This window comes from Humulus lupulus, chromosome 6, assembly GCF_963169125.1.
Source record: "Humulus lupulus chromosome 6, drHumLupu1.1, whole genome shotgun sequence".
Lineage (NCBI taxonomy): Eukaryota > Viridiplantae > Streptophyta > Magnoliopsida > Rosales > Cannabaceae > Humulus > Humulus lupulus.
The window spans coordinates 19811036-19833590 of record NC_084798.1 but is presented as its reverse complement, the minus strand read 5'-3'; the positions used below and the strand labels follow the sequence as shown (position 1 = coordinate 19833590).

The following is a 22555-nucleotide window of genomic DNA, read 5'->3' as shown; positions in this document are numbered from 1 at the left end:
ACCACCACTACCAACACCACTTACGGTGCGTGTCCGACTCTTGCTTGCAGCATTAACATCTGAACAGCTTATCCCAGGTTTGATCAAACACTCACTTGGCTTCTAAATATTCAACAGACAAAGCCCATATTAGAAATAATAATAGTATTGCATACTTAACAACATAATAACTAAAAAATAAAGAACAATTCATTACTATCTTACTTTCATAGATTGCTCACGCTGCAATAAAGTTTCCCCAAACTGCTTTGATGCCTTAAAAATTGAATCATCAAACTTCAACTTTTTATTACTTCCACAACTATCATCCTGTAATGACCCACTACTCTAGACTTTTTGGACCATTAACGAAACTATACATAAAACTTACATTTTTGCGAAAATACCATAACTTATCAGAAACTTGTAGAAACAAAGTTTACTTTCATAAAATAAGTAGGATATGGGTACCCATTGTCTTTAAAACAAAAATAACTTAAAAACTAAAAAGAGTTACATAGAAAATGCGGAAAATACATTTAAAACCATAAAAAACATAAACAAGACTACATCCTCGAATCGAATAACGCTCGGCCCCTTGACTCCATTCACCATCGATACACATCCTCTAAGCGTCACGAATATTTCCGCCTCTAAAGCTTATTGCCTGCACATAAACAGAAAGGAATGAGCCTAATGCCCAGCAAGGAAAAATCTAACACATAGTCATAAAACATAAACATAATTTCATAATAACGTAAAGACATATCATAACACATAATTCACTTATTATAATGGCCATTATTACTTGGGGTCCCATAGACTAAACAAGCTTATGCCCATGAGATTAGTGGGGTCCTACCAGCTAAATAGGCATATGCCCACAATCTTTTTGGGGTCTTGTTAGTCAAATAGGGCATAAGCCCAAGCCTACAACAAACACATGCATAACAAATTCATAACACATTCATAACATGTGTTTAAAATCCTATTGGTTGATGTCTAAACCTTATAATATAATAAATATAATCCTTAATATCAGTCACTTTAATCAAACCTTAGGTTAACTTAATATTCTTAAACTATAGATTAAACTTAGAAAATCTATAAGTACTACTATGAGTGTCCAAATAATTCCCGGTCTGAACCAAAAATCCACAGTAACAAAGATAATGCTATAAATACTATCATACTACTATCTATCTTAGCTAAGTAAAGTTCTTGGACTCTACAATTCTCCCCTACTAAAAAGAATTTCGTCCTCGAAATTTACTTATCACATAACTCCAGATACCGGCCTTGCATGTCCTCCTCCAACTCCCACGTTGCCTCGCGTTTAGAACTATTGCTCCATAGGACTTTGACTATAGGAAATCTCTTGGACCGTAACTGCTTCATCCCTCTATCTAGGATGCTAACCGGTCGTTCCTCGTAACTTAAGTCTTTCTGGAGTGCTATGGTATCATATTTGAGGACGTGAGATGGGTCTGACACATATTTGTGTAGCATCGAGATGTGGAAGACATTGTGACTATCGGCTAGTGCTGGCGGTAGGGCTAGTCTATACACAATTGTTCCCACTTTGTCCAATATCTAAAAGGACCTATGAATCAGGGACTAAGCTTGCCTTTCTTCCCGAACCGCTTGACACCTTCCATAGGAGATATCTTCAAGAAGACTTGATCTCCAACTTGGAACTCCACATCGCGTCGCTTGGTATCCGCATAGCTTTTCTGACGGCTTTGAGTAGCAAGCATACGCTGTCTAATAAGCGTTACTGCTTCTTAAGCTTGTCTAACAACTTCGAGCCTTAGAAGCTGCCTTTCTCCTACCTCGTCCCAGTGCAACGGTGATCGGTACCTTCTTCCATATAGCAACTCATAAGGTGCCATTCTGATCGTTGAATGGTAGCTGTTGTTGTACGAGAACTCGATTAGTGGTAAGTACTTCTTCCACGATACTCCGAAATCAAGTATACACGCGCGTAGCATATCCTCTAAGATCTGAATCGTACGCTCAGACTGCCTATCTGTCTGAGGATGGAAAGTTGTACTAAGGCTTAACTTAGTACCCATAGCTTGCTGTAAGTTTCTACAAAATCTTGACGTAAATGCTGATCCTCTATCTGACACTGTCGTCTTGGGGATTCCATGAAATCGTACGATCTCTTGGATGTAGATGTCTGCATATTGGTCTGCCGTGCATGACGTTCTAACAGGCAGAAAATGAGCCGTCTTGGTTAGTCTATCTATTACTAGCCAAGCGGAATCATGCTGCTTGTTAGTCTTTGGTAGCCCCGTCACAAAATCCATGGCTATATCATCTCACTTCCATTCCGGTATGCTAAGCGGTTGCAATAATCCTGCAGGCCGCTGATGCTCCGCTTTCACTAGGTGGCATACGAGACACTTAGATACATACTCCGCTATGTCCTTCTTCATCCCTGGCCACCAATAGACTGCCTATCTGTCTGAGTCTTCTTGGTAGACCCTGGATGAACTGAGTATGGGGTACTGTGCGCTTCTTCTAGGATTTTCTTCTTAATGATCATTTGGCACACATACCCGATCCTTATATCTCAATAAACCTTGACTGGATATTGAGAAATCTGTAGTCTTGCCTTCTCTGACTACATCCATGTGTGCTGCTAGTGTGTCCTCATGCCTCTGACCAATCCGTATGTCCTCTAGCAGATTTGATTGGATAGATAAGTTAGCCAGCTTGCCTACAACCACTTCTATTCCGGCACTGATAAGCTCCTGTTGTAGCGGCTTTTCTATTCCAGATAAGACTGCTAAGTTCCCATAGCTTTTCCTACTAAGCGCATCGGCAACTACGTTCGCCTTCCCTGGGTGGTATAGGATTTCACAGTCGTAATCCTTGACTAATTCTATCCACCTGCGCTGCCTCATGTTGAGCTCCTTCTGCGTAAAGAAGTATTTTAAATTCTTGTGGTCCGTATAAATCTCGCACCGTTCTCCGTAAAGAAAATGGCGCCAGATTTTCAACGCAAAGACCACCGCTGCCAACTCCATATCGTGAGTTGGATAGCGTTGTTCATACTCTTTCAACTGATGTGAGGCGTAGGCTATCACCTTGTCATTTTGCATCAACACGCATCCCAATCCTAGCTTTGATGCATTGCATTAGACAACGAACTTATCGTCGGGTGTCGGTACACTAAGTACTGGTGTTGAGCAAGGATTATCTTTAAGCAACTGGAAGCTTTCTTCACACTTATCGTTCCAGTTAAACTTTTGTTGCTTCTGGGTCAGGTTGGTGAGTGGAGTGGCTATCTTAGAAAAAGCCCTCTACAACTTTCTATAATAACCTGCTAGCCCTAAGAAGCTTCTTATTTCTGACGCATTCTTTGGTCTAGGCCAATCCTTCACGGCCTCTACCTTCAATGGATCTACTGCAACTCCGTCTTTTGATATGATGTGCCCGAGGAACGCCACTTGTGAAAGCCAAAACTCACATTTCTTGAACTTGGCGTAAAGTTTATGCTCCTTCAATCGCGTCAAAATAATCCTTAAATGTTCCTCGTGCTCTACTTCATCCTTGGAGTATACTAAGATATCGTCGATGAATACAACAACAAATTTATCTAAGTAATCCTTAAAGACTCTATTCATTAAGTCCATAAACGTGGCTGGTGCGTTAGTAAGACCAAAAGACATAACCAAGAACTCGTAATGTCCATAACGAGTCCTAAAGGCTGTCTTAGGAATATCTTCTCCCTTTACCTTGAGCTGATGATACCCGGACCGTAAATCGATCTTAGAAAATACAGTCGCGCCTTGGAGTTGATCAAACAAATCATCAATCCGAGGTAGCGGGTACTTGTTCTTAATCGTTACTTTGTTCAGCTTATGATAGTCTATGCACATCCGCATACTTCCGTCCTTCTTCTTCACGAATAGTACCGGAGCTCCCCATGGTGAATGGCTTGGCCTAATGAACCCCAAGTCTAGGAGTTCTTGTAGCTTTAACTCCTTGAGTTTCGTAGGTGCCATCCGGTATGGTGCCTTAGAGATAGGCTCGGTGCCTGGTACTAATTCTATCGTGAAGTCTATCTCTCGAGTTGGCGGCAATCCTGGCAAGTCATCGGGAAATACCTCTGGAAATTCTTGTATAACTCGAACATCTCTAACTTTAAGTGACGTCTCCTTCTCCACATTCGTGATGCTGGCTAAGAACGCTTGACATCCTTTCTCTATCCTTTGTTGAGTTTTGAGGGATGACACTAACGGTGTGCGTAGTCCTGAAGCTTGTCCTATGAAGCACAGTTTCTGGCCGTCAGGAGTCTCGAACATCAACTTCTTGCGTTTGCTGTCGATCGTTGCGCCATGCCGTGCTAGCCGATCCATGCCTAGTATTATGTCGAAGTCCTTGATCATTAGCTCTATCAGGTCTCCTTCTAGTTCTATGTCCTCAATCTTGATCGGTACGCCTCGTACTATTCGTGATGATAGAACTACTTTGCCGAAGGCAACTCGGTTACAAACCTAGTTCTAAATCTTTCACTAGGTTTGTCTAGTTTTTCTATCATTCCTAACGAGATATACGAGTATATTGCTCCCAAATCAAGTGATACTAGAGCATATACTATTGAGGATAGGATCTGACCTGTAAATCCTTGTTACTAGCATGGGTTCCTTCTTGGGTCAAGGCAAAGACTTTGGTCTGGAACCATCGTTTAATCCTTCTTCTCCTTACTAACATTAATCTGAATCCTTTCTACTTCTATTGCCATTTCTAGAATATTGGCATAGGTAGTGGTTCCCAGGTTTGCTAACTTAACCCCTAATTCCATCTTTGGTCTAAGTCCTCTGACGAACTTGGTCAACCTCGTAAAGTCGGTTGGGACCAACTCCGGTGCAAACTTGACTAATCTGTTGAACTGGCGAGCATATTCTTCTATCATTAGCGATGAATGCCGAGGTGTAATACTTCTTGTGGAACAGCTCCTTAAATCTTGTCCATATCATGGTGGTGACATCGTTAGTCTGGTGAACTAAGTCCCACCATATTTTGGCATCCTTCTTGAGTAATGACGAGACGCAGGATATGTGGTCTGCATTACTGGGATTCATGTGCGTAAGAATTGGCTTCACATTCCTTAGCCACTCTTCTGCCTCAAAGGGGTCTATAGTCCCTTCGAAGTTTGGAGCGTGCTGCTTGCGGAACCTCTCATACACTGACTCCATATTCGGTACTGGATGTGGCGCGTAGTTCGTCACTGGCCATCCCCCATATGGACCAACTTGTTGGGGTGCTAGGGCCATTTGTTGTAGCTGCGGCTGCGGTTGCGGCGGAGGCTGAGGCTGAGTCTGCGCCTGTTGACGTTGTTGCTGCAAGAGTTCCTCGACTTGTTGTCGCCGTCTAGCGATTTCCGCGGTGTTGTCAGCTGACGATGTCGGCGCGTTGCGGCTAGTAGTAGCACGCACTCCTCTTCTGCGAACTGGAGGGCATCATTGGTCGCTGGAACAACGTTGGAGGCGTTTCCGTTGGTGCGTGCAGATCTTCGGAGTGACATCTTCACCAAAAGTTCTAACAGTCGAGAACTTGTTAGAACTTACCCTAATAGGCTCTAAGGCAAAAATTTATTCTAAAACAAACATATCTCGGACCTATTTATTATGACTTCTTATGAAAAATTATATAGGTCTTTATTTATTATTAGAGTGGGTTTCTATACTTAGAAAAACAAGTCATCTTTATTTTCTAGGTGTGTTTCTAATCATCCTATATGACTTAATTCTCAGGCTCGAAACTTATCTTTGTTCCAAAGTTAACCATATTGAGGGAGGGCTGGGATCAGTAAAATCGTTCCCACTACTAAGGCCCCCTAACTCTCAATAAAGAAAGTTGGTTCATTGATTTGTATCCACCCTCACTGAACTTAGTCATTATTTATTTTATTTATTACTTATTATGATTGCGAAAATAGAATCAAACTCATACATGATGATAAAATAACATGAAATTAATTTGGAAAAAATAATTTTCACTTATTACAATCATAAAATAAAGAAATAAACAAAACAAACAATGAAAAACTAGCTATTCTAAAAATCGGGATCTTCTACATCCGATCCTTCATCTAGCATATCATCATTTATCTCCTTATAATCATCGTTGTCTTGAGCCTCAAAATTTCCTCGGGGAAGATTCAAGAAGATCCTATGTTGTTGCTCATTAGTGAATTGAAACTCTAAATCATAGGTGAACTTAAGTATGAGAGAATAATATCTTAGGGCTGCTTGTAAGTCATCATCATTATTTATATTCTCCCATATTTCTTCTAAAGTTAAAATTGCGGAAGGAAAATCTTTTAAAAGCCTAATTACTAGGACATATTGTTCTGCAGCTCTCATCATGATTTGCTTAGACTCTTGAAGGTGACCTATCTCTTTGTGGAACAAGATCAATCTTCGAGTGATCTTTTCTAGTGCTCCTACGGTGTTTCTTGGCTCCCTTATTCTTTTTAAAGCCTTAATGGCTCGGATATCCTCATTGCTTAAAGCTCCGTTCATTCTTAACTGAAAACATAAACACTAAAAGTGTTAGCTATACACATAAGTAACATAACTAGTAACTTAAACACTTACTTGGCGGTCCGATTCGGGGCTTTGAGCGTGTGTATCGAGGAGAACTTCATGCAAAAGAACCGTTGCTCTGATACCAACTGTAATGACCCACTACTCTAGACTTTTTGGACCATTAACGAAACTATACATAAAACTTACATTTTTGCGAAAATACCATAACTTATCAGAAACTTGTAGAAACAAAGTTTACTTTCATAAAATAAGTAGGATATGGGTACCCATTGTCTTTAAAACAAAAATAACTTAAAAACTAAAAAGAGTTACATAGAAAATGCGGAAAATACATTTAAAACCATAAAAAACATAAACAAGACTACATCCTCGAATCGAATAACGCTCGACCCCTTGACTCCATTCACCATCGATACACATCCTCTAAGCGTCACGAATCTTTCCACCTCTAAAGCTTATTGCCTGCACATAAACAGAAAGGAATGAGCCTAATGCCCAGCAAGGAAAAATCTAACACATAGTCATAAACATAAACATAATTTCATAATAACGTAAAGACATATCATAACACATAATTCACTTATTATAATGGCCATTATTACTTGGGGTCCCATAGACTAAACAAGCTTATGCCCATGAGATTAGTGGGGTCCTACCAGCTAAATAGGCATATGCCCACAATCTTTTTGGGGTCTTGTTAGTCAAATAGGGCATAAGCCCAAGCCTACAACAAACACATGCATAACAAATTCATAACACATTCATAACATATCATAACATAACACATAAGATAACATAAACATAAACATATAGATTCTAGCCTATTTTCCTTACCAAAGTTACCGGGATATAATGGACTGAGTTGGGACTTTTGGAACACTCCTAAAACCATAATGAAAGAGTGAGTCTAAAGAAAGGAGATGAAATGAAAGAGATGGAAAGACTAAACCATAAAAACATACTTACCAACTTCTATGCTTAAGAACTTGGATTCCCTAACCAAAATAAGAATGAGGTTAGGGGACTGAGTAGAAGGTTTTGAGAAAGGAAATAACATGAAATAAATGAAACAAAGTTTTGGGTTTACCTCAAAGATTTGCAAGATCAATCTAACCTCCACCGAAATACTATAGAACTCCCTTCCCAAAGTGTTTGATAAGCTTATGATGTTTAAGCTTATAGTTTTTCCCCAAACCAGGTGTTTACACTCTCACACTCACTTAACACTAGCAGCTTCTGAACTTAGAGCAAATGGTGAATAATGGCTGGGTACTAGGTCCTATTTATAGAGTTTGGGAATGAAAATATCTTGATTTTACTTGAATAAAAATAATGGCTTTTTAGGTGAAAATCATTTGAATAATCGTTCAGTAGAGGCTGAAGACTCGTTCAAAAGATGCTGGACTGTTGAAGGAGTTTGAATGGCTGAAAGGAAATGAATTCAAAAGAGTTTGAATCCATGCTGAAGGAGGCGATATATCGCCCCCTGTAGGCGATATATCGCCTGGGCCAGTATGCCCGAGGCGACCGTGCATCGTTTCGTGTTTTCCGTATCTACGTGCTGCGATATATCGCCCCTATAGCTGCGATATATCGGCACACACTGAATATTTAAACACGAAATTACACATTTTTAGCTAAGTTTGAATGGAGTAAACAGCCTTGACTAAGCCCTCAACGTACTCAAAGCTGCTGACTGACCCTATAACATTCAAACTTTACTCCTTATTAGATTTAATCCCCAAAAATACTTAATCCTTAATCACCATTCATAACATGTGTTTAAAATCCTATTGGTTGATGTCTAAACCTTTTAATATAATAAATATAATCCTTAATATCAGTCACTTTAATCAAACCTTAGGTTAACTTAATATTCTTAAACTATAGATTAAACTTAGAAAATCTATAAGTACTACTATGAGTGTCCAAATAATTCCCGGTCTGAACCAAAAATCCACAGTAACAAAGATAATGCTATAAATACTATCATACTACTATCTATCTTAGCTAAGTAAAGTTCTTGGACTCTACACATCCATACTACCTATGAATCTTTCTGTTTTACTGCCTAACTTAATAGAACTTTTCCACGCCACATTTATCACCTTTTACCAAAGAAGAAGTGGGTCCTTTACAATCAGCCATACTACCTTTTGACTTATTCAACTCAACCTCTCCATCATTTGCCTTACTCTTCTCTACACAACCTTTCATCCTATCACCCTTCTATACATCACACGAGTTAAAGTTACCAATAGGTTTCACATACGATGGATCAACATCATCAGATTTCGGTTCGAATCTATCCACCATCTTAAGTTGATAAACTTTTTGGTCCTCCTCTCTGCGTTTGCAATTATCTAGTAAAGAATGCAAGTCCTGATGTATGAGCCGCAAGTCCTCCCTCACCCCCTTATAATCGGCCCGCAATCTTTCCACACAACTCCATATGTATTTCAGAATCGTATTTGAATTTAATTTATTGCTATACCACAAAACCATCCAACTACTAGGTTTAGGGCTTCAATTTAGAGATCACTTATATGTGTTAAAATCTAATTTCGTAAAACCAAACAATCAATCTCAAATGAAGCTACATATGTAGAAACAAAAAATCTCACCTCCCTCTTCGAATGAACCCCACCCGTATATTTCCAAGCCTCCTTCTTTCTCTCTTTGTTCTCCTTCTTTCTTTCTCTGTTCGAAACACCAAACCCTAAAGTCAGGGTTCACATCTACACTACATACATGTACAGACTTACGAAAAAAGACCAACAAAATTTCAAAAAATACTATTTTCTGCCCAAGTGCACAATAACTTAAGTGTAATCAAGAATCAACCATACAACAGAAGTTCTATTTTCAAACGCACGGGTTTCAAGTTTTATCAAGGTTATGCTATACAACAGAAGTTCCAAGCTACAAACAGAATAACCATACAACAGCTCAGTTCATGAAAACTCCGTAAAGAAACAGTGACCCCTTAATCGAGAATGCGGTTGGAATCAAATTGCCCCTATCTCCAATGACAATTTCATAAAAAACACTAGAAAAGGACAGTTCTTGCTTAAACGTGTTCTTGCTTAAACATCACTAGCCATAAACATGTTCTTGCTTAACACATCAATAGAATGTCCAACCTTATTTTTCTCCAGAAAAGGACAGTTCAAGTCACTGAGCCTTTCATCAACAAGTAAATCAAGTACAAGTTCAAACAAAATAACAACTTTCATCGAATTATAGGACTATCTATCAACTACAAAAAATCAAACATATTCACTAAAACATTTACTAAAATGAAGAATTTTTTTTTGAAAACTTTGGAGTTCATCAAAAGAAGACCCATTCCATTAAGCTATGAATAAGAAGAAATAACATTGTTTGCAGCGAAATTGAATTCAAAATATTTATTACAACATTTACTTAATTTTCCATAAGTAATATAGTAACTGAATGCAAAATAAGGGTTCATATATTTATAATTGGTTGTACAAGGTGAAAGAGTTAAAACATACATCCAAATACCAAAGAAAACTGACAACATCACAAAAATGACATTCAATTCAACCATCACAAATAAAAAACTGATAACAAAGAAAAAATTAACTACACAAACAGCCAAAATGAAGATCCATTAACAAAAATATATGGCTATACGCAGTATGAGAAACCCAAATAAAAATAATGAGAAACAAAGAATGAGAAACCAACCAATTAATTAATCCCCAATTTCATACACACTACACACAACCCTCCAATACTAACCTGGGAAAGTGACTTTGGTTGGAGCGCATAAATGGCTATAGGCAGAGGGGTGAGTGGGAAGAAGACTAGCTTTGGCTTTCAAGCGTGAACCAGGTCTTGGATTCGGCATTGGTTGGGCATGGCATAGTGGGCAGATGCTTGACGATGGGGATGTACAGCTTCGAAACTTGCTCAGATCTTCGACGAATGGAGGAGCTTGGCTCGCGTGTGACGAACACAGGAGGAGCTTTAGGTAGACGAACACGGGAGATGGGGTGGAGGAGCTCACTGTGTATTTGTTTGATGAGAAAAAACAATACCCAGCAGGAATTAATTATAAAATACACCCATGCCTATTTTATTAAGAAATGTTATATAATATAAAACCCAATCACGTTATAAAAAAAGGTTCCCACGGGTGGGAACGATTTTAACATCCGCACAACAGAATTTTCCTAATTTATATTTAGGTCCTTTTAAAATTTTGAAAACTAAATTTCTAACTTTTGACTTAATTTATATTTAGGTCATTTTGTTTATGATGCTATAATTTTTTTTTTTAACAATTGACCATATGCTCATTGATGAAAATTATGTAGTACATAGGTCAAATGTATGGTAGGATGTCGTCCAACCAAGTAACCTCATTTTATATCCTGAAGTGCATATCTAGCTAGACCATGAGCAATAATATTACCATTACACTTCACATAAGCTAGACATACACATGGAACGACAAATAACAATGCTCTAATATTCTTAACAAGACAGCCCCACACGAAGAAGAAAAAATCCCTAGAAGAGAGAAACAAAGTAAACAAGAACCCCTAAGTCACTCTCAATAGTATAACAAAAACAAGCTCTAAGCACTACCAAGTCAAAGCAAAAGAAATGCCCAAAACCTCGACATCTTTTGGAGACAAGAAACCTAGAAGACACTTTGCAAAAGAACCTAAAGGAAAACCCTATGAATCACGAACAATTGCACCAAAACCAATAAGGCTTTTCTCAAGATTAATTGCAGCATCCACATTCAACAAGAGAAAACCTGGCGAAGGGTTGTCCAAAAGGTTGGGTTCATAGAAGTCTAACATAAACCAAAATGGATTTTAAACAACTAAACTCTTAACCAAATCTCATAGAATTGTTCCCCATTATAGAATAACATAACCAAAATGATAAGGAGAACCATGTGTTAGCTTTGTTTTGCTCTTCCCATATAGTCCAAGCGTAAATAATTTGATATGCAAAAGTTTTTGTTTTTATTTCATTATTTAGTTTTAGAGAGAGAGAGAGAGAGAGAAAATTGAGAGATTGACTAGTGTATTTTATACTTTTTTTTATTTTTTATATTGCCACTTTGGTAATTGTTATACCCAAAAAATGGAGAATGCATTCTAGAAGAGCTAAGGGGAGTGGTCCTAGGAGACCCCAAGGAGGATGTGGTCTTAGGAGACCCCAAGGAGGATGTGGTCCTAAGAGACCCCAAGGGTATGTAGGAGGCAAGCCTCCCAAGATTTCCTAAGTGTTGGCTCGAACGTGTCCAAGGTAAGTAGCTAAGGAGGAGGAGTCTCATGCAAGAGGAATGAGACTTAGATTTTGATAAGGAGAGCTATACAATGTTCGATCGGACATGTTTGGGGGATGCTAAAGGAGTTTGCCTCAATGTTGTCCAAGGTGAGGTTGCCTCAATGTTGTCCAAGGTGAGGTTGCCTCAATGTTGTCCAAGGTGAGGTTGCCTCAATGTTGTCCAAGGTGAGGTGCCAAGGAGGTTGCCTCGGACCACCTTGGTCCGAGGAGAAGCAAGGAGATTGGTTCAAGGAGGAACATGGCATGCTAGAGGAGAGTGCCATGTTAGAGGAGAGAAGTGCATGTCCTACCACCATGCACGTTCAACCCACCAAAAATATGTCCTACCACCATGCATATCCTACCACCATGCATGTTCAACCAGCACTTGCATGGGTAGTGGGTAGGAGGTGGACCAACTAGCTAGAGGAGACTAAGTCAGACACAACTCCAACAACATACGCGGGAATCTCTCATTCTTCCCACAAATGGGGGGTTTGTTACATTTCGAATTTTGAATGTTTAAATGTAATAAATATAATAAAATATCCCTATCATAAGGGGATATCAGTTGAGGATCCCAGGCCTATAAATAGAGAGTTTATGGGATGAGAGAGGGGCTTCCTTCTGCTTCTTATTTCTAGAGAGAGAAAATTGGGTCCGTCTATTCTAGAGAGAGAAAGTGCTGAAATAAGAGAGAATTCTTGTATTTTTCACAATCTGTACTGAAGAAACTCAGTTGGCTCAGTTCATCTGATCTTGAGTATAGGTCTATAAATCACAATTCTAAGTGGATTAGGCTATTACCGACAATCGGGGCTGAACCACTATAAAAATCTCCTGTGTTATTTACTTTTCTTGTTTATACCGTCTGTTGTCGTTTTTATTTCTCTTGAAGGCTTGTCGTTATTGACGTTCTCACGTCGTTGGCTAAAAACGCAGTCAACAGTAATGTTATGCAATTTTTTATATAAAAATTAGTCAAAAATCACATGCAATTTTTTTTAAAGGTAAGGAAATTTCCATTAATAGGCAAAATCAGACATAATTTATTACATGAAAATATCGCTCATAGAGCATGATCATCAAAAATAAACTTACCGAGTCGTTTTGTAACGACCCACTACTCTAGACTAATTGGACCATTAATGAAACTATACATAAAATCCTTAAAAGAACTTACATTTGCGAAAATACCATAATTTTATTAAGTAACTTATAAAAATAAGAGTTACTTTACAAAGTAAATACCAAAACGGATATGGGATCCCATTGTCTTTAAAACAAAAACATAATTTAAAATAATAAGACATTACATAATTAGTGCGGAAAATACATGTAAAAAGACATAAAACCGAAACTACATCCTCGAATCGAATAACGCTCGGCCCCTTGACTCCATTCACCATCGATACACATCCTCCAAGCGTCACGAATCTTACCGCCTCTAAAGCTTATTTTCCTGCACATAAACAGAAAGGAGTGAGCCTAATGCCCAGCAAGGAAAATCTAACACATAGTCATAAACATAATTTCATAAGAAAACATAAAGACTTAACATAATACATATAACATACACTTATTATAATGGCCATTATTACTTGGGGTCCCATAGACTAAACAAGCATATGCTCATGGAGTTAGTGGGGTCCTACTAGCTAAGTAGTTCATATGCACATAACCCATTTGGGGTCTTGTTAGCCATATGGGTCATATGCCCAAGCCTACAAACATATATACATATCATAACACTTTTAATAACATAAAACATATAGATAACATAAGCACACAACATATTGATTCTAGCCTATTTTCCTTACCAAAGTTACCGGGATATAAAGGACTGAGTTGGGACTTTTGGAACACTCCTAAAACCATAATGAACAAGAGTGAGTTGAAAGAAGAAGAAGAAATGAAAAGGATGGAAAGACTAAACCATAAAAAACATACTTACCGACTTATATGCTTAAGAACTTGGATTCCCTAACCAAAATAAGAATGAGGTTAGGGGACTGAGTAGAAGGTTTTGAGAAAGGAAATAACATGAAATGAATGAAGTAGAGTTTCAGGTTTACCTCAAAGATTTGCAAGATCAATCTAACCTCCACCGAAATACTATAGAACTCCCTTCCCAAAGTGTTTGATAAGCTTATGATGTTTAAGCTTATAGTTTTTCCCCAAACCAGGTGTTTACACTCTCACACTTACTTAACACTAGCAGCTTCTGAACTTAGAGCAAATGGTGAATAATGGCTGGGTACTAGGTCCTATTTATAGAGTTTGGGAATGAAAATATCTTGATTTTACTTGAATAAAAATAATGGCTTTTTAGGTGAAAATCATTTGAATAATCGTTTAGCAGAGGCTGAAGACTCGTTCAAAAGATGTTGGACTGTTGAAGGAGTTTGAATGGCTGAAAGGAAATGAATTCAAAAGAGTTTGAATTCATGCTGAAGGAGGCGATATATCGCCCCCTGTAGGCGATATATCGCCTGGGCCAGTATGCCCGAGGCGACCGTGCATCGTCTCGTGTTTTCCGTATCTACGTGCTGCGATATATCGCCCCCTATAGCTGTGATATATTGGCACACGCTGAATATTTAAACACGAAATTACACATTTTTAGCTAAGTTTGAATGGAGTAAACAGCCTTGACTAAGCCTTCAACGTATTCAAAGCTGCTGACTGACCCTATATCATTCAAACTTTACCCTTATTTAATTTAATCCTCCAAAATACTTAATCCTTAATTACCATTCATAACATGTGCTTAAAATCCTATTGGTTGATGTCTAAACCTTATAATATAATAAATATAATCATTAATATCAGTCACATTAATCAAACCTTAGGTTATACTTAATATTCTTAAACTATAGGTTAAACTTAGAAAATCTATAAGTACTACTATGAGTGTCCAAATAATTCCCGGTTTGAACCAAAAATCCATAGTAACAAAGATAACACTAAACATACTATACTACTAAACAATTAGCTAAGTAAAGTTCTTGGACTCTACACGTTTACAATAAAAAGGAAGAAAACCCTAATAGTTACCCCAACTAAAGGACCAATAAGCCTCCAGCGATCGAGCATCAAAAGAGTGTCATGTAAACTAGGATTCCAAACCAAATGATCATATGACAGATTTATCCCACTAATGATAACTAGCCAAAAGTCTTCCAATAAAAGTTGGGAAAAAATAAACTCATTATTCAAACAAGAAATAAGGGCAACATAGCAACAACCAACAACCAACTATGCTCATGACACACAACTCATGAGAACTGTAATTCACGAAGCACAGAGTCAATAAAGATAGAGATCGAAGAATCCCCTGAATCTGAAGGTGAAGGAAAGCATGATCGAGATTCCTGCAAAAGAAAACTGAGCAACTGGATGAAACACCAACCACCCAATAAGACTCACCATACAAACTAACCCCTCCCCCCCCCCCCCCCCCCCCAATATTAATATAGCAGGGCAATGGATAAACTCCACCTTTATTATGGAAATAAAAAAAAAAGACAATAAAATACAAGAAAACAAAGACTTTAAAACACAAACAGAGAAAACTCCCAATGCAATCTAACACCGACCCAACCTTGAAGTCCCTTGCTCTTCCGGTGCCAACCACTACAACTGAAAAGTTATCTCCCGTGACCCATTGACACACCACCATTCCCACCGACGCAGGCCCAACCAAACGCCCACACCTCTCAGACGAGAAAACTGCAACCTAGCCAAGCCAAACCAATCGGAGGATAGGTCCACACACAGGAACACGAAAGCACATTCCGGAGAAGAAACCCCCACAATCCAAACAACACGAGAGCCACAAGGCAGAATAAGAGAGAAAAAAAAAACCCAGGGTAGAAGGGAACGATGCCGACCATGTGAGGTTCTAATGTGCACATAGCAACGCCTCCCGACCAGAGCCACACCTAAACCCTAAAAAGGTCGGTGAGCCCTAGCCGAAGCCGATGAAGAAGGTGGGCGATGATCTAATAATAGGATGAGAGAAAACTACCAAAAAGAATCCTCTGAATGCCCTATATGCAAAGTTTTGATTGCTACGGGTTCAATGTTTAAGGAGTTTAGAAACTTAATTGTTATATTTTATAGTTGAGGGACTAAATTGCTAAAACACGTATACTTCAAGGACCTGACATGAAAAAACCCTTATATTGTATATGAATTTTGAGAGAGGGTAGAGAGAAGGGGCGAGAAGGGGAGAGAAATTCGTATCAAGAAACAACGCAACGTATACATATAGCAGCGCCAGAAGACGAGTCCCATCCCAGGACTTCTTCTTCAACGCTCGCTAGCGACCCAAACATGGAAGATGATCAAGAATCGACCCCAAGTAAAACTCCAAATCCTAACCCTAATTCTAACCCCAACCCTAGTCCTAATCGGAGCAGAGCAGGAGGATCCACGGGAAAGTCATGCAAGGGATGCCTCTACTACTCTTCTCTTCAGAAAGCCAAATCCAACAACCCCACTTGCATTGGCTTCTCTACAACTCTTCAAAAAGGTCACCCTCTTCAACCCCTTTTATGTATTTATTTATGAAATGAAATGGATAGATGGCTGATTCTTTTAGGGCTTGGATCACTGGATTGTGTTAGTTTAGCGCTATTTGTTGTTGGTTTTGTATTGAAATGTTGATTAGACGAATATAATTTAGGTGGGTTTTTTTATTCATAAAAAAAATTCTGGAATTGCGGCGTTAGGATCTTATTTGTGTTTTGTATCATTCTTGATTGATGTAAAGATTCTTGTTTTCGAGTTAAAGAATAAATAAAATGAAGGACGGAATCTTATGTATAAATATAATGAAAAGCTTGAAGGTGGAAACAGGTAAAGAAACGCTTTAAATCCTAAAGAGTATGAGTAATCGGTGAAATTGGTTTTTTTTTCCTTAAATTGTAATTTTGCAAAATAGCATTCTTTTTTATAATTCTTGCATAATAGTTTTAATGATAGGGTGTCAATATCTCAAGTTATTTTGCAAAGAATCACTTTGCAAATAGTCATTAAAAAAAAAGTCGATGTTGCCAAACGCTGCAAAGTTGCATTAAAACAGGTCCATATTGCCAAATGCCTCAAAAAGTTATTGTAATATGGTTTTGTTTTCACCTTGATTGTTGTTTAATCTTCCAGCTTGTTAGTACTCTACTGTGTGTCTAGTCTAGTGTAATTGCTTCTATTTGCTTCATGCTTCTAGCGAGATTTCTGTAGGTTCTCGGTTGCCAATTGCCATTGTGATTTCTTCAATGGGTTTTCTTATTTTTTATTTTTATTTTGAAAGTTTTGGAAGTCTTATGGTTTCTATGTGGTATGTATTCGTTAATTTTTTTTAAATGATGGTTTGCATCTAAAAATCTAGACTGATTTGTAGTCGAATGCATATTTGAACTATGACATTGTTCATGGTGCTATCTTGGCTGTTGTAGGCACAAATAGCATATTTTTATTTTACTAATTTCTGTAGTTATTTTTTGATAGGAATTTAGATGTGAAAATGGCTATTAAGCCTTGACTATTGATATTCAATCTCAGAATTACAAGATAAAGGAAGATAGTAGGGGAAATTCGAGGATCCCCTAAGCCTCCCAATGAATTCCAAGGAATTCCCACAATTACAAAATAATTCCACACCCCACTACAAACCTCTCTTCTTCTATTTATTCACTCATCACAACTAGAGTATTCCTAACACATTCTAGAACCAACTCAATCCCCTCTCTTTTTCCGCCTAAACTATACAATTCAACCAGCTGTCATGGCTAATACAATCCACATCCCCTATCCTAACATTTTTATACATTTTTAGGCATACTTTATTATCAAATATCAGTTAATGTTTTATACAAATATTGAGACGTGCTGATTTTTTGGGTTCAATTTCAGTACCTGGCTACATTGTGGGAGAAACTGAATTCGAAGCTTCTAAAGAAGGCCGCAGCTTTACGGATTTTAAGTACGCTTGTGTAGGTTACTCAGTGTTCTTGGATAATAAAGATTCTTCTTCAAATGACCCACAGAGCAAACAAGCGGAATTGCCATTTTGTGTTGGTCTTGAGGTGATATACCCAAAACTAATTCTTTTGCATTTTTTTATATTTAGCAACCTCTTGAAATCTATGATTTTTTTTCTTCTTTAATGCTATATTTTTTCTCTTCTGATCTATTAAATATGTGAAGCAAGCAAGGTTAGTTCAAATCTTTGTTATTGATACTAAAAAATTTGAACCTTTGGTTTTTAGATATGAAAAGATAAGCTTACCAATATGGTCTTAACAACATAGTGATGTTCAATCCAGCCATTTGTTTTCAATCAATTGATAACCCAAAATAGTTGCCTCTCTTAGGTATTGTTGGATAAAAGGCCTGAAGGTCACACAGCTCCAACCCATGCTCCCGCTCATGCTTCCACTCATGCTCATAAAAGTGAAGGTACTAAAAGTCTGTGTGCATGAAAAAATTCTTTTTTTAAGTATATATTATTCTTATATAAAGATATATTTATGTAGTGTGTTTTTTATCCAAGTGTGTAGTAACCATAAAAGCGATTTCCTATCTTATATAAAGCTTTGAGCTTTAATTATTTAATTCATTCCATTATACATCCGTGCCATGGAAAATAAATTATTGCTAAGCGATTGGGTTTCAACATGTCTGTTTTTTCCATAGAAAATGTTCATCCTCATCCTATCCCTCAGCCTCGGACCTACAAACCAATGCATACAGCAGGAGATGAATACTTAAACAGGCAAGTCACATCTTTCATACAAAATGAAAATAGGCAATATTTGAAAAATTACTTATATTTTCCGGTTTACATCTTCTAGTATCTGAGTTTTTCTTACCTTCTACCAAAAGCCTAAAAGATAATAATGTATATACTCAGGTTTAAGAGGAATGCAATCTTAGTAGCATCAGGTGTCGCTAGGAATGTCAATAGGGTGTGCAACCATGTAAAAGAGAGCTTGGATGACATTCTATACCCTTACCGGAGACGACCCAAGTAAGCGGTGCTGATTGCAATTACAGTGTAAGATGGAAGAGGGTAAAAAAGAAGCAAAAGCCCTTTTCCAGATCTGGCATGTTCCAGTTACTTCTGAGTTTTTTTTCACTGAATATGCTCCTGCTTCTCTCTCTTCCTGTATTATGAAATAATTGCTTCAAAAGGGGCAGGGCTCTTTTCTGCTGGATATTGTGATAAAGTGATATAATGACAAATTAATCTTACATTTTATTTATTTTATCACTATAAAATGGGTGAGTTTGGGGAGTGGTTGGGGGAGAAGCATTAAAGCACATTGGTTTTGTTCTTGTAATGAAGATTCCTCAAGACTAAGTCTAGTACTGTATAGCATATAAGAAAAAGAAGATCCTTTTGCTTTGTGTTTGTTTTGTTTATTTATTTATATGAACAGTTCAAATTGGGTGAATTTTGGGAGTGGTGGTGGGAGAAGCAATTAAAACGCACTTTGGTTTTGATCTTGTAATGAGGATTCCTGGGAACTAACATATCAGAGAAAGATGGCCCTTGTACATATTTTTTTTGTTTACATGAGAATTTAGACCTTGTCCTCTAAATGTTGAGAAAGAAGATTGTTTGGAACACTACTTACTGTTTTGGGTGTGGAAGGTGTTGGATAATTTTGGAAGGCATGTATGAAGTAAGCTAGTTGAGTTAGTTTGGCTCAACCCATTGTTAAAATTTGCTACTAACATGAAATTAATGTTTAAATTTGCGACTAATATGAAAAGTAGACGATCCAGACAGTTAGACAATAAAGTTTTTTTCAGAAAAATATTTTGAATGGAAGGCCAATAGCTTAATCTCAATTTATTTCAATTTCGAAATGCTGAAAAAAGTATTTGTATCATAAAATCAACACAAATAAGTACATCACTTTTGCTTGATGTACCACACACATACCCTATATATAAATATTTTTCTTTAATTATTTTTAGAGTAAATACTATTTTAGCCCTTGTGTTATAAAAAAAAAATACTCTATTAGATTATCTGTATTGTTAAATAACAACTCGGACCATACATTTTGCAAAACATATCAAAATAATATTTTTTGTTTAATTTTGATCAAACAATTTTTCAATATGCCCCAAAATATTATATTATTTTTTAATTTAATAATATTTTATTATATATTATTAAATATTCTTTAGATTAAATAATTTTGAGTTCAACAATTTTTTTTTCTTTATATTATTTATTGTTATCATATTTTTATGGAATATTTACACATCATATTGTTTTTCAAACTATTTTTTTACAAAAATTACCTAAGAAATTTTATTTACAAATATACCTTACCACATCATCAAAATATACAAAAAGAGGTATCAATTTAATTGCTCAGAATTTCCCATTTTTATGAGTTTTTAAAAGTAACATTTGTTTGCTTACGAGATCGATAAGATATTGATTGTTTACCTTTACAAAAAAAACTTCATTTTTAGATTATATTATTTCATATACATTTTGGTTACCTCTGAAACCTATTTGTAGAAAATTAGTTATCTTAAGATGCCGATTAATTATCTTTGAAAACATGGCTACATTTTTATGTTATATTATAGTGTCTTATTATTTGAGATACTTTTACGTTGTCCAAGACCTATTTGTAGAAAATGACCCATCTTAAGATATTGATTAGTTGCCTTAAAAAACATGACTTCATCCTTAGCTTATAGTGAAAATTACATGTTATATGGATTTTTAATACATTGTGCAAAAATATGGTTTTTTTTTTTAAGAAAAGTTAATCTATGACCTTTTTTTTTTTTTTTTTTTTAAATTTCATTTTTTTGGGTTTAGTTTCCCATATTTTTGTATAAAAGTTTGATTATGCCATAGTTTTACTCTTAATCAAATTTTGTTAATTTGGAAGGGTATGTTTGTAATTTGATTATTTTTTAGCTTATATTGATTTTTTTTATATTAATTTTTGTAAAAAAAAGTTTATGGTATATAAGTTTAGTAAATGGTATATTAGTTTTTTCTAGTATATTAGTGTTGCCTCGAACACTCTACATCAAAAATGTGTATTTTTGTATATATTCAAATAAGAAAAATAAATAACTAAATTTTAACAATAGTTTTGGGTGTTCACACTTCAACAATGGTCTTCTTGCACTTACTCAAAAATAAAACTAAATTTTAACAATAACTTATAACACTCACATGCCTAAAATGGACACTATCTCGCTTGTTCAATGGAGAGACAAATTTGGCTAATAATTTAGAAAAATTCATGTAATCCACGGTGAATTTTTTTTTATGTTGAAATATAAGGTGGAACAAATTAATTACAAAAATACGGTGGTGGTGGTGGTGTTTGATACCACACACATATCCTATATATAAATAATTTACCAAATTAACAATTCAGAACAAAAATAAAATCATTCTGCTTAAAAACTGTGTTGTTATATTCAATCACAAAAAAAAGGAAAATCAACACAAATAAGTACATCACTTTTGCTTGATGTACCACACACATACCCTATATATAAATATTTTTCTTTAATTATTTTTAGAGTAAATACTATTTTAGCCCGTGTTATAAAAAAAAATACTATTATTCTTTGACTCATCGTTCACTCACTTTTATTTCTTCAATAGCCACACCTTCTATTAAATGTACCCGTACCACTATATCACTCTCTTTTTTGCTCATCAAACTCTTGTTTGCCACCACTCTCTCACACACAACAAATGAAACTTAAAAAAAAATGTTTATATTATTTTTTGGAGCACGTGCTTTCTATTATTAATTGTTTGGATCTTATATTTTGATAAATTATTTTTTAGACTATATATTTTGTAAAATGGTTAAAATAGAACTCTAAACCCGATTTTGGTCAATGATTTCTCAACTAAAATCACAAATAATTTACTAAACTAACAATTCAGAACAAAAATAAAATCATTCTGCTTAAAAACTGTGTTGTTATATTCAATCACAAAAAAAAGGAAAATCAACACAAATAAGTACATCACTTTTGCTTGATGTACCACACACATACCCTATATATAAATATTTTTCTTTAATTATTTTTAGAGTAAATACTATTTTAGCCCTTGTGTTATAAAAAAAAAGACTCGATTAGATTATCTGTATTGTTAAATAACAACTCGGACCATACATTTTGCAAAACATATCAAAATAATATTTTTTGTTTAATTTTGATCAAACAATTTTTCAATATGCCCCAAAATATTATATTATTTTTTAATTTAATAATATTTTATTATATATTATTAAATATTCTTTAGATTAAATAATTTTGAGTTCAACAATTTTTTTTACTTTATATTATTTATTGTTATCATATTTTTATGGAATATTTACACATCATATTGTTTTTCAAACTATTTTTTTACAAAAATTACCTAAGAAATTTTATTTACAAATATACCTTACCACATCATCAAAATATACAAAAAGAGGCATCAATTTAATTGCTCAGAATTTCCCATTTTTATGAGTTTTTAAAAGTAACATTTGTTTGCTTATGAGATCGATAAGATATTGATTGTTTACCTTTACAAAAAAAACTTCATTTTTAGATTATATTATTTCATATACATTTTGGTTACCTCTGAAACCTATTTGTAGAAAATTAGTTATCTTAAGATGCCGATTAATTAT

The 22555-nt window shown here is 35.9% G+C and overlaps 1 protein-coding gene across 1 annotated transcript; it reads left to right on the top strand.

Annotated features, from left to right (window-relative positions):
- The first annotated feature begins 16080 nt into the window (after positions 1-16080).
- LOC133781821 (uncharacterized) lies at positions 16081-19129 on the top strand. Its single transcript, XM_062220906.1, has 5 exons — positions 16081-16398; positions 17778-17950; positions 18239-18323; positions 18561-18639; positions 18778-19129. Exons 1-5 carry the CDS (start codon positions 16200-16202, stop codon positions 18896-18898), a joined length of 657 nt encoding a protein of 218 aa, XP_062076890.1. The 5' UTR covers positions 16081-16199; the 3' UTR covers positions 18899-19129.
- The last annotated feature ends 3426 nt before the right edge of the window (positions 19130-22555 follow it).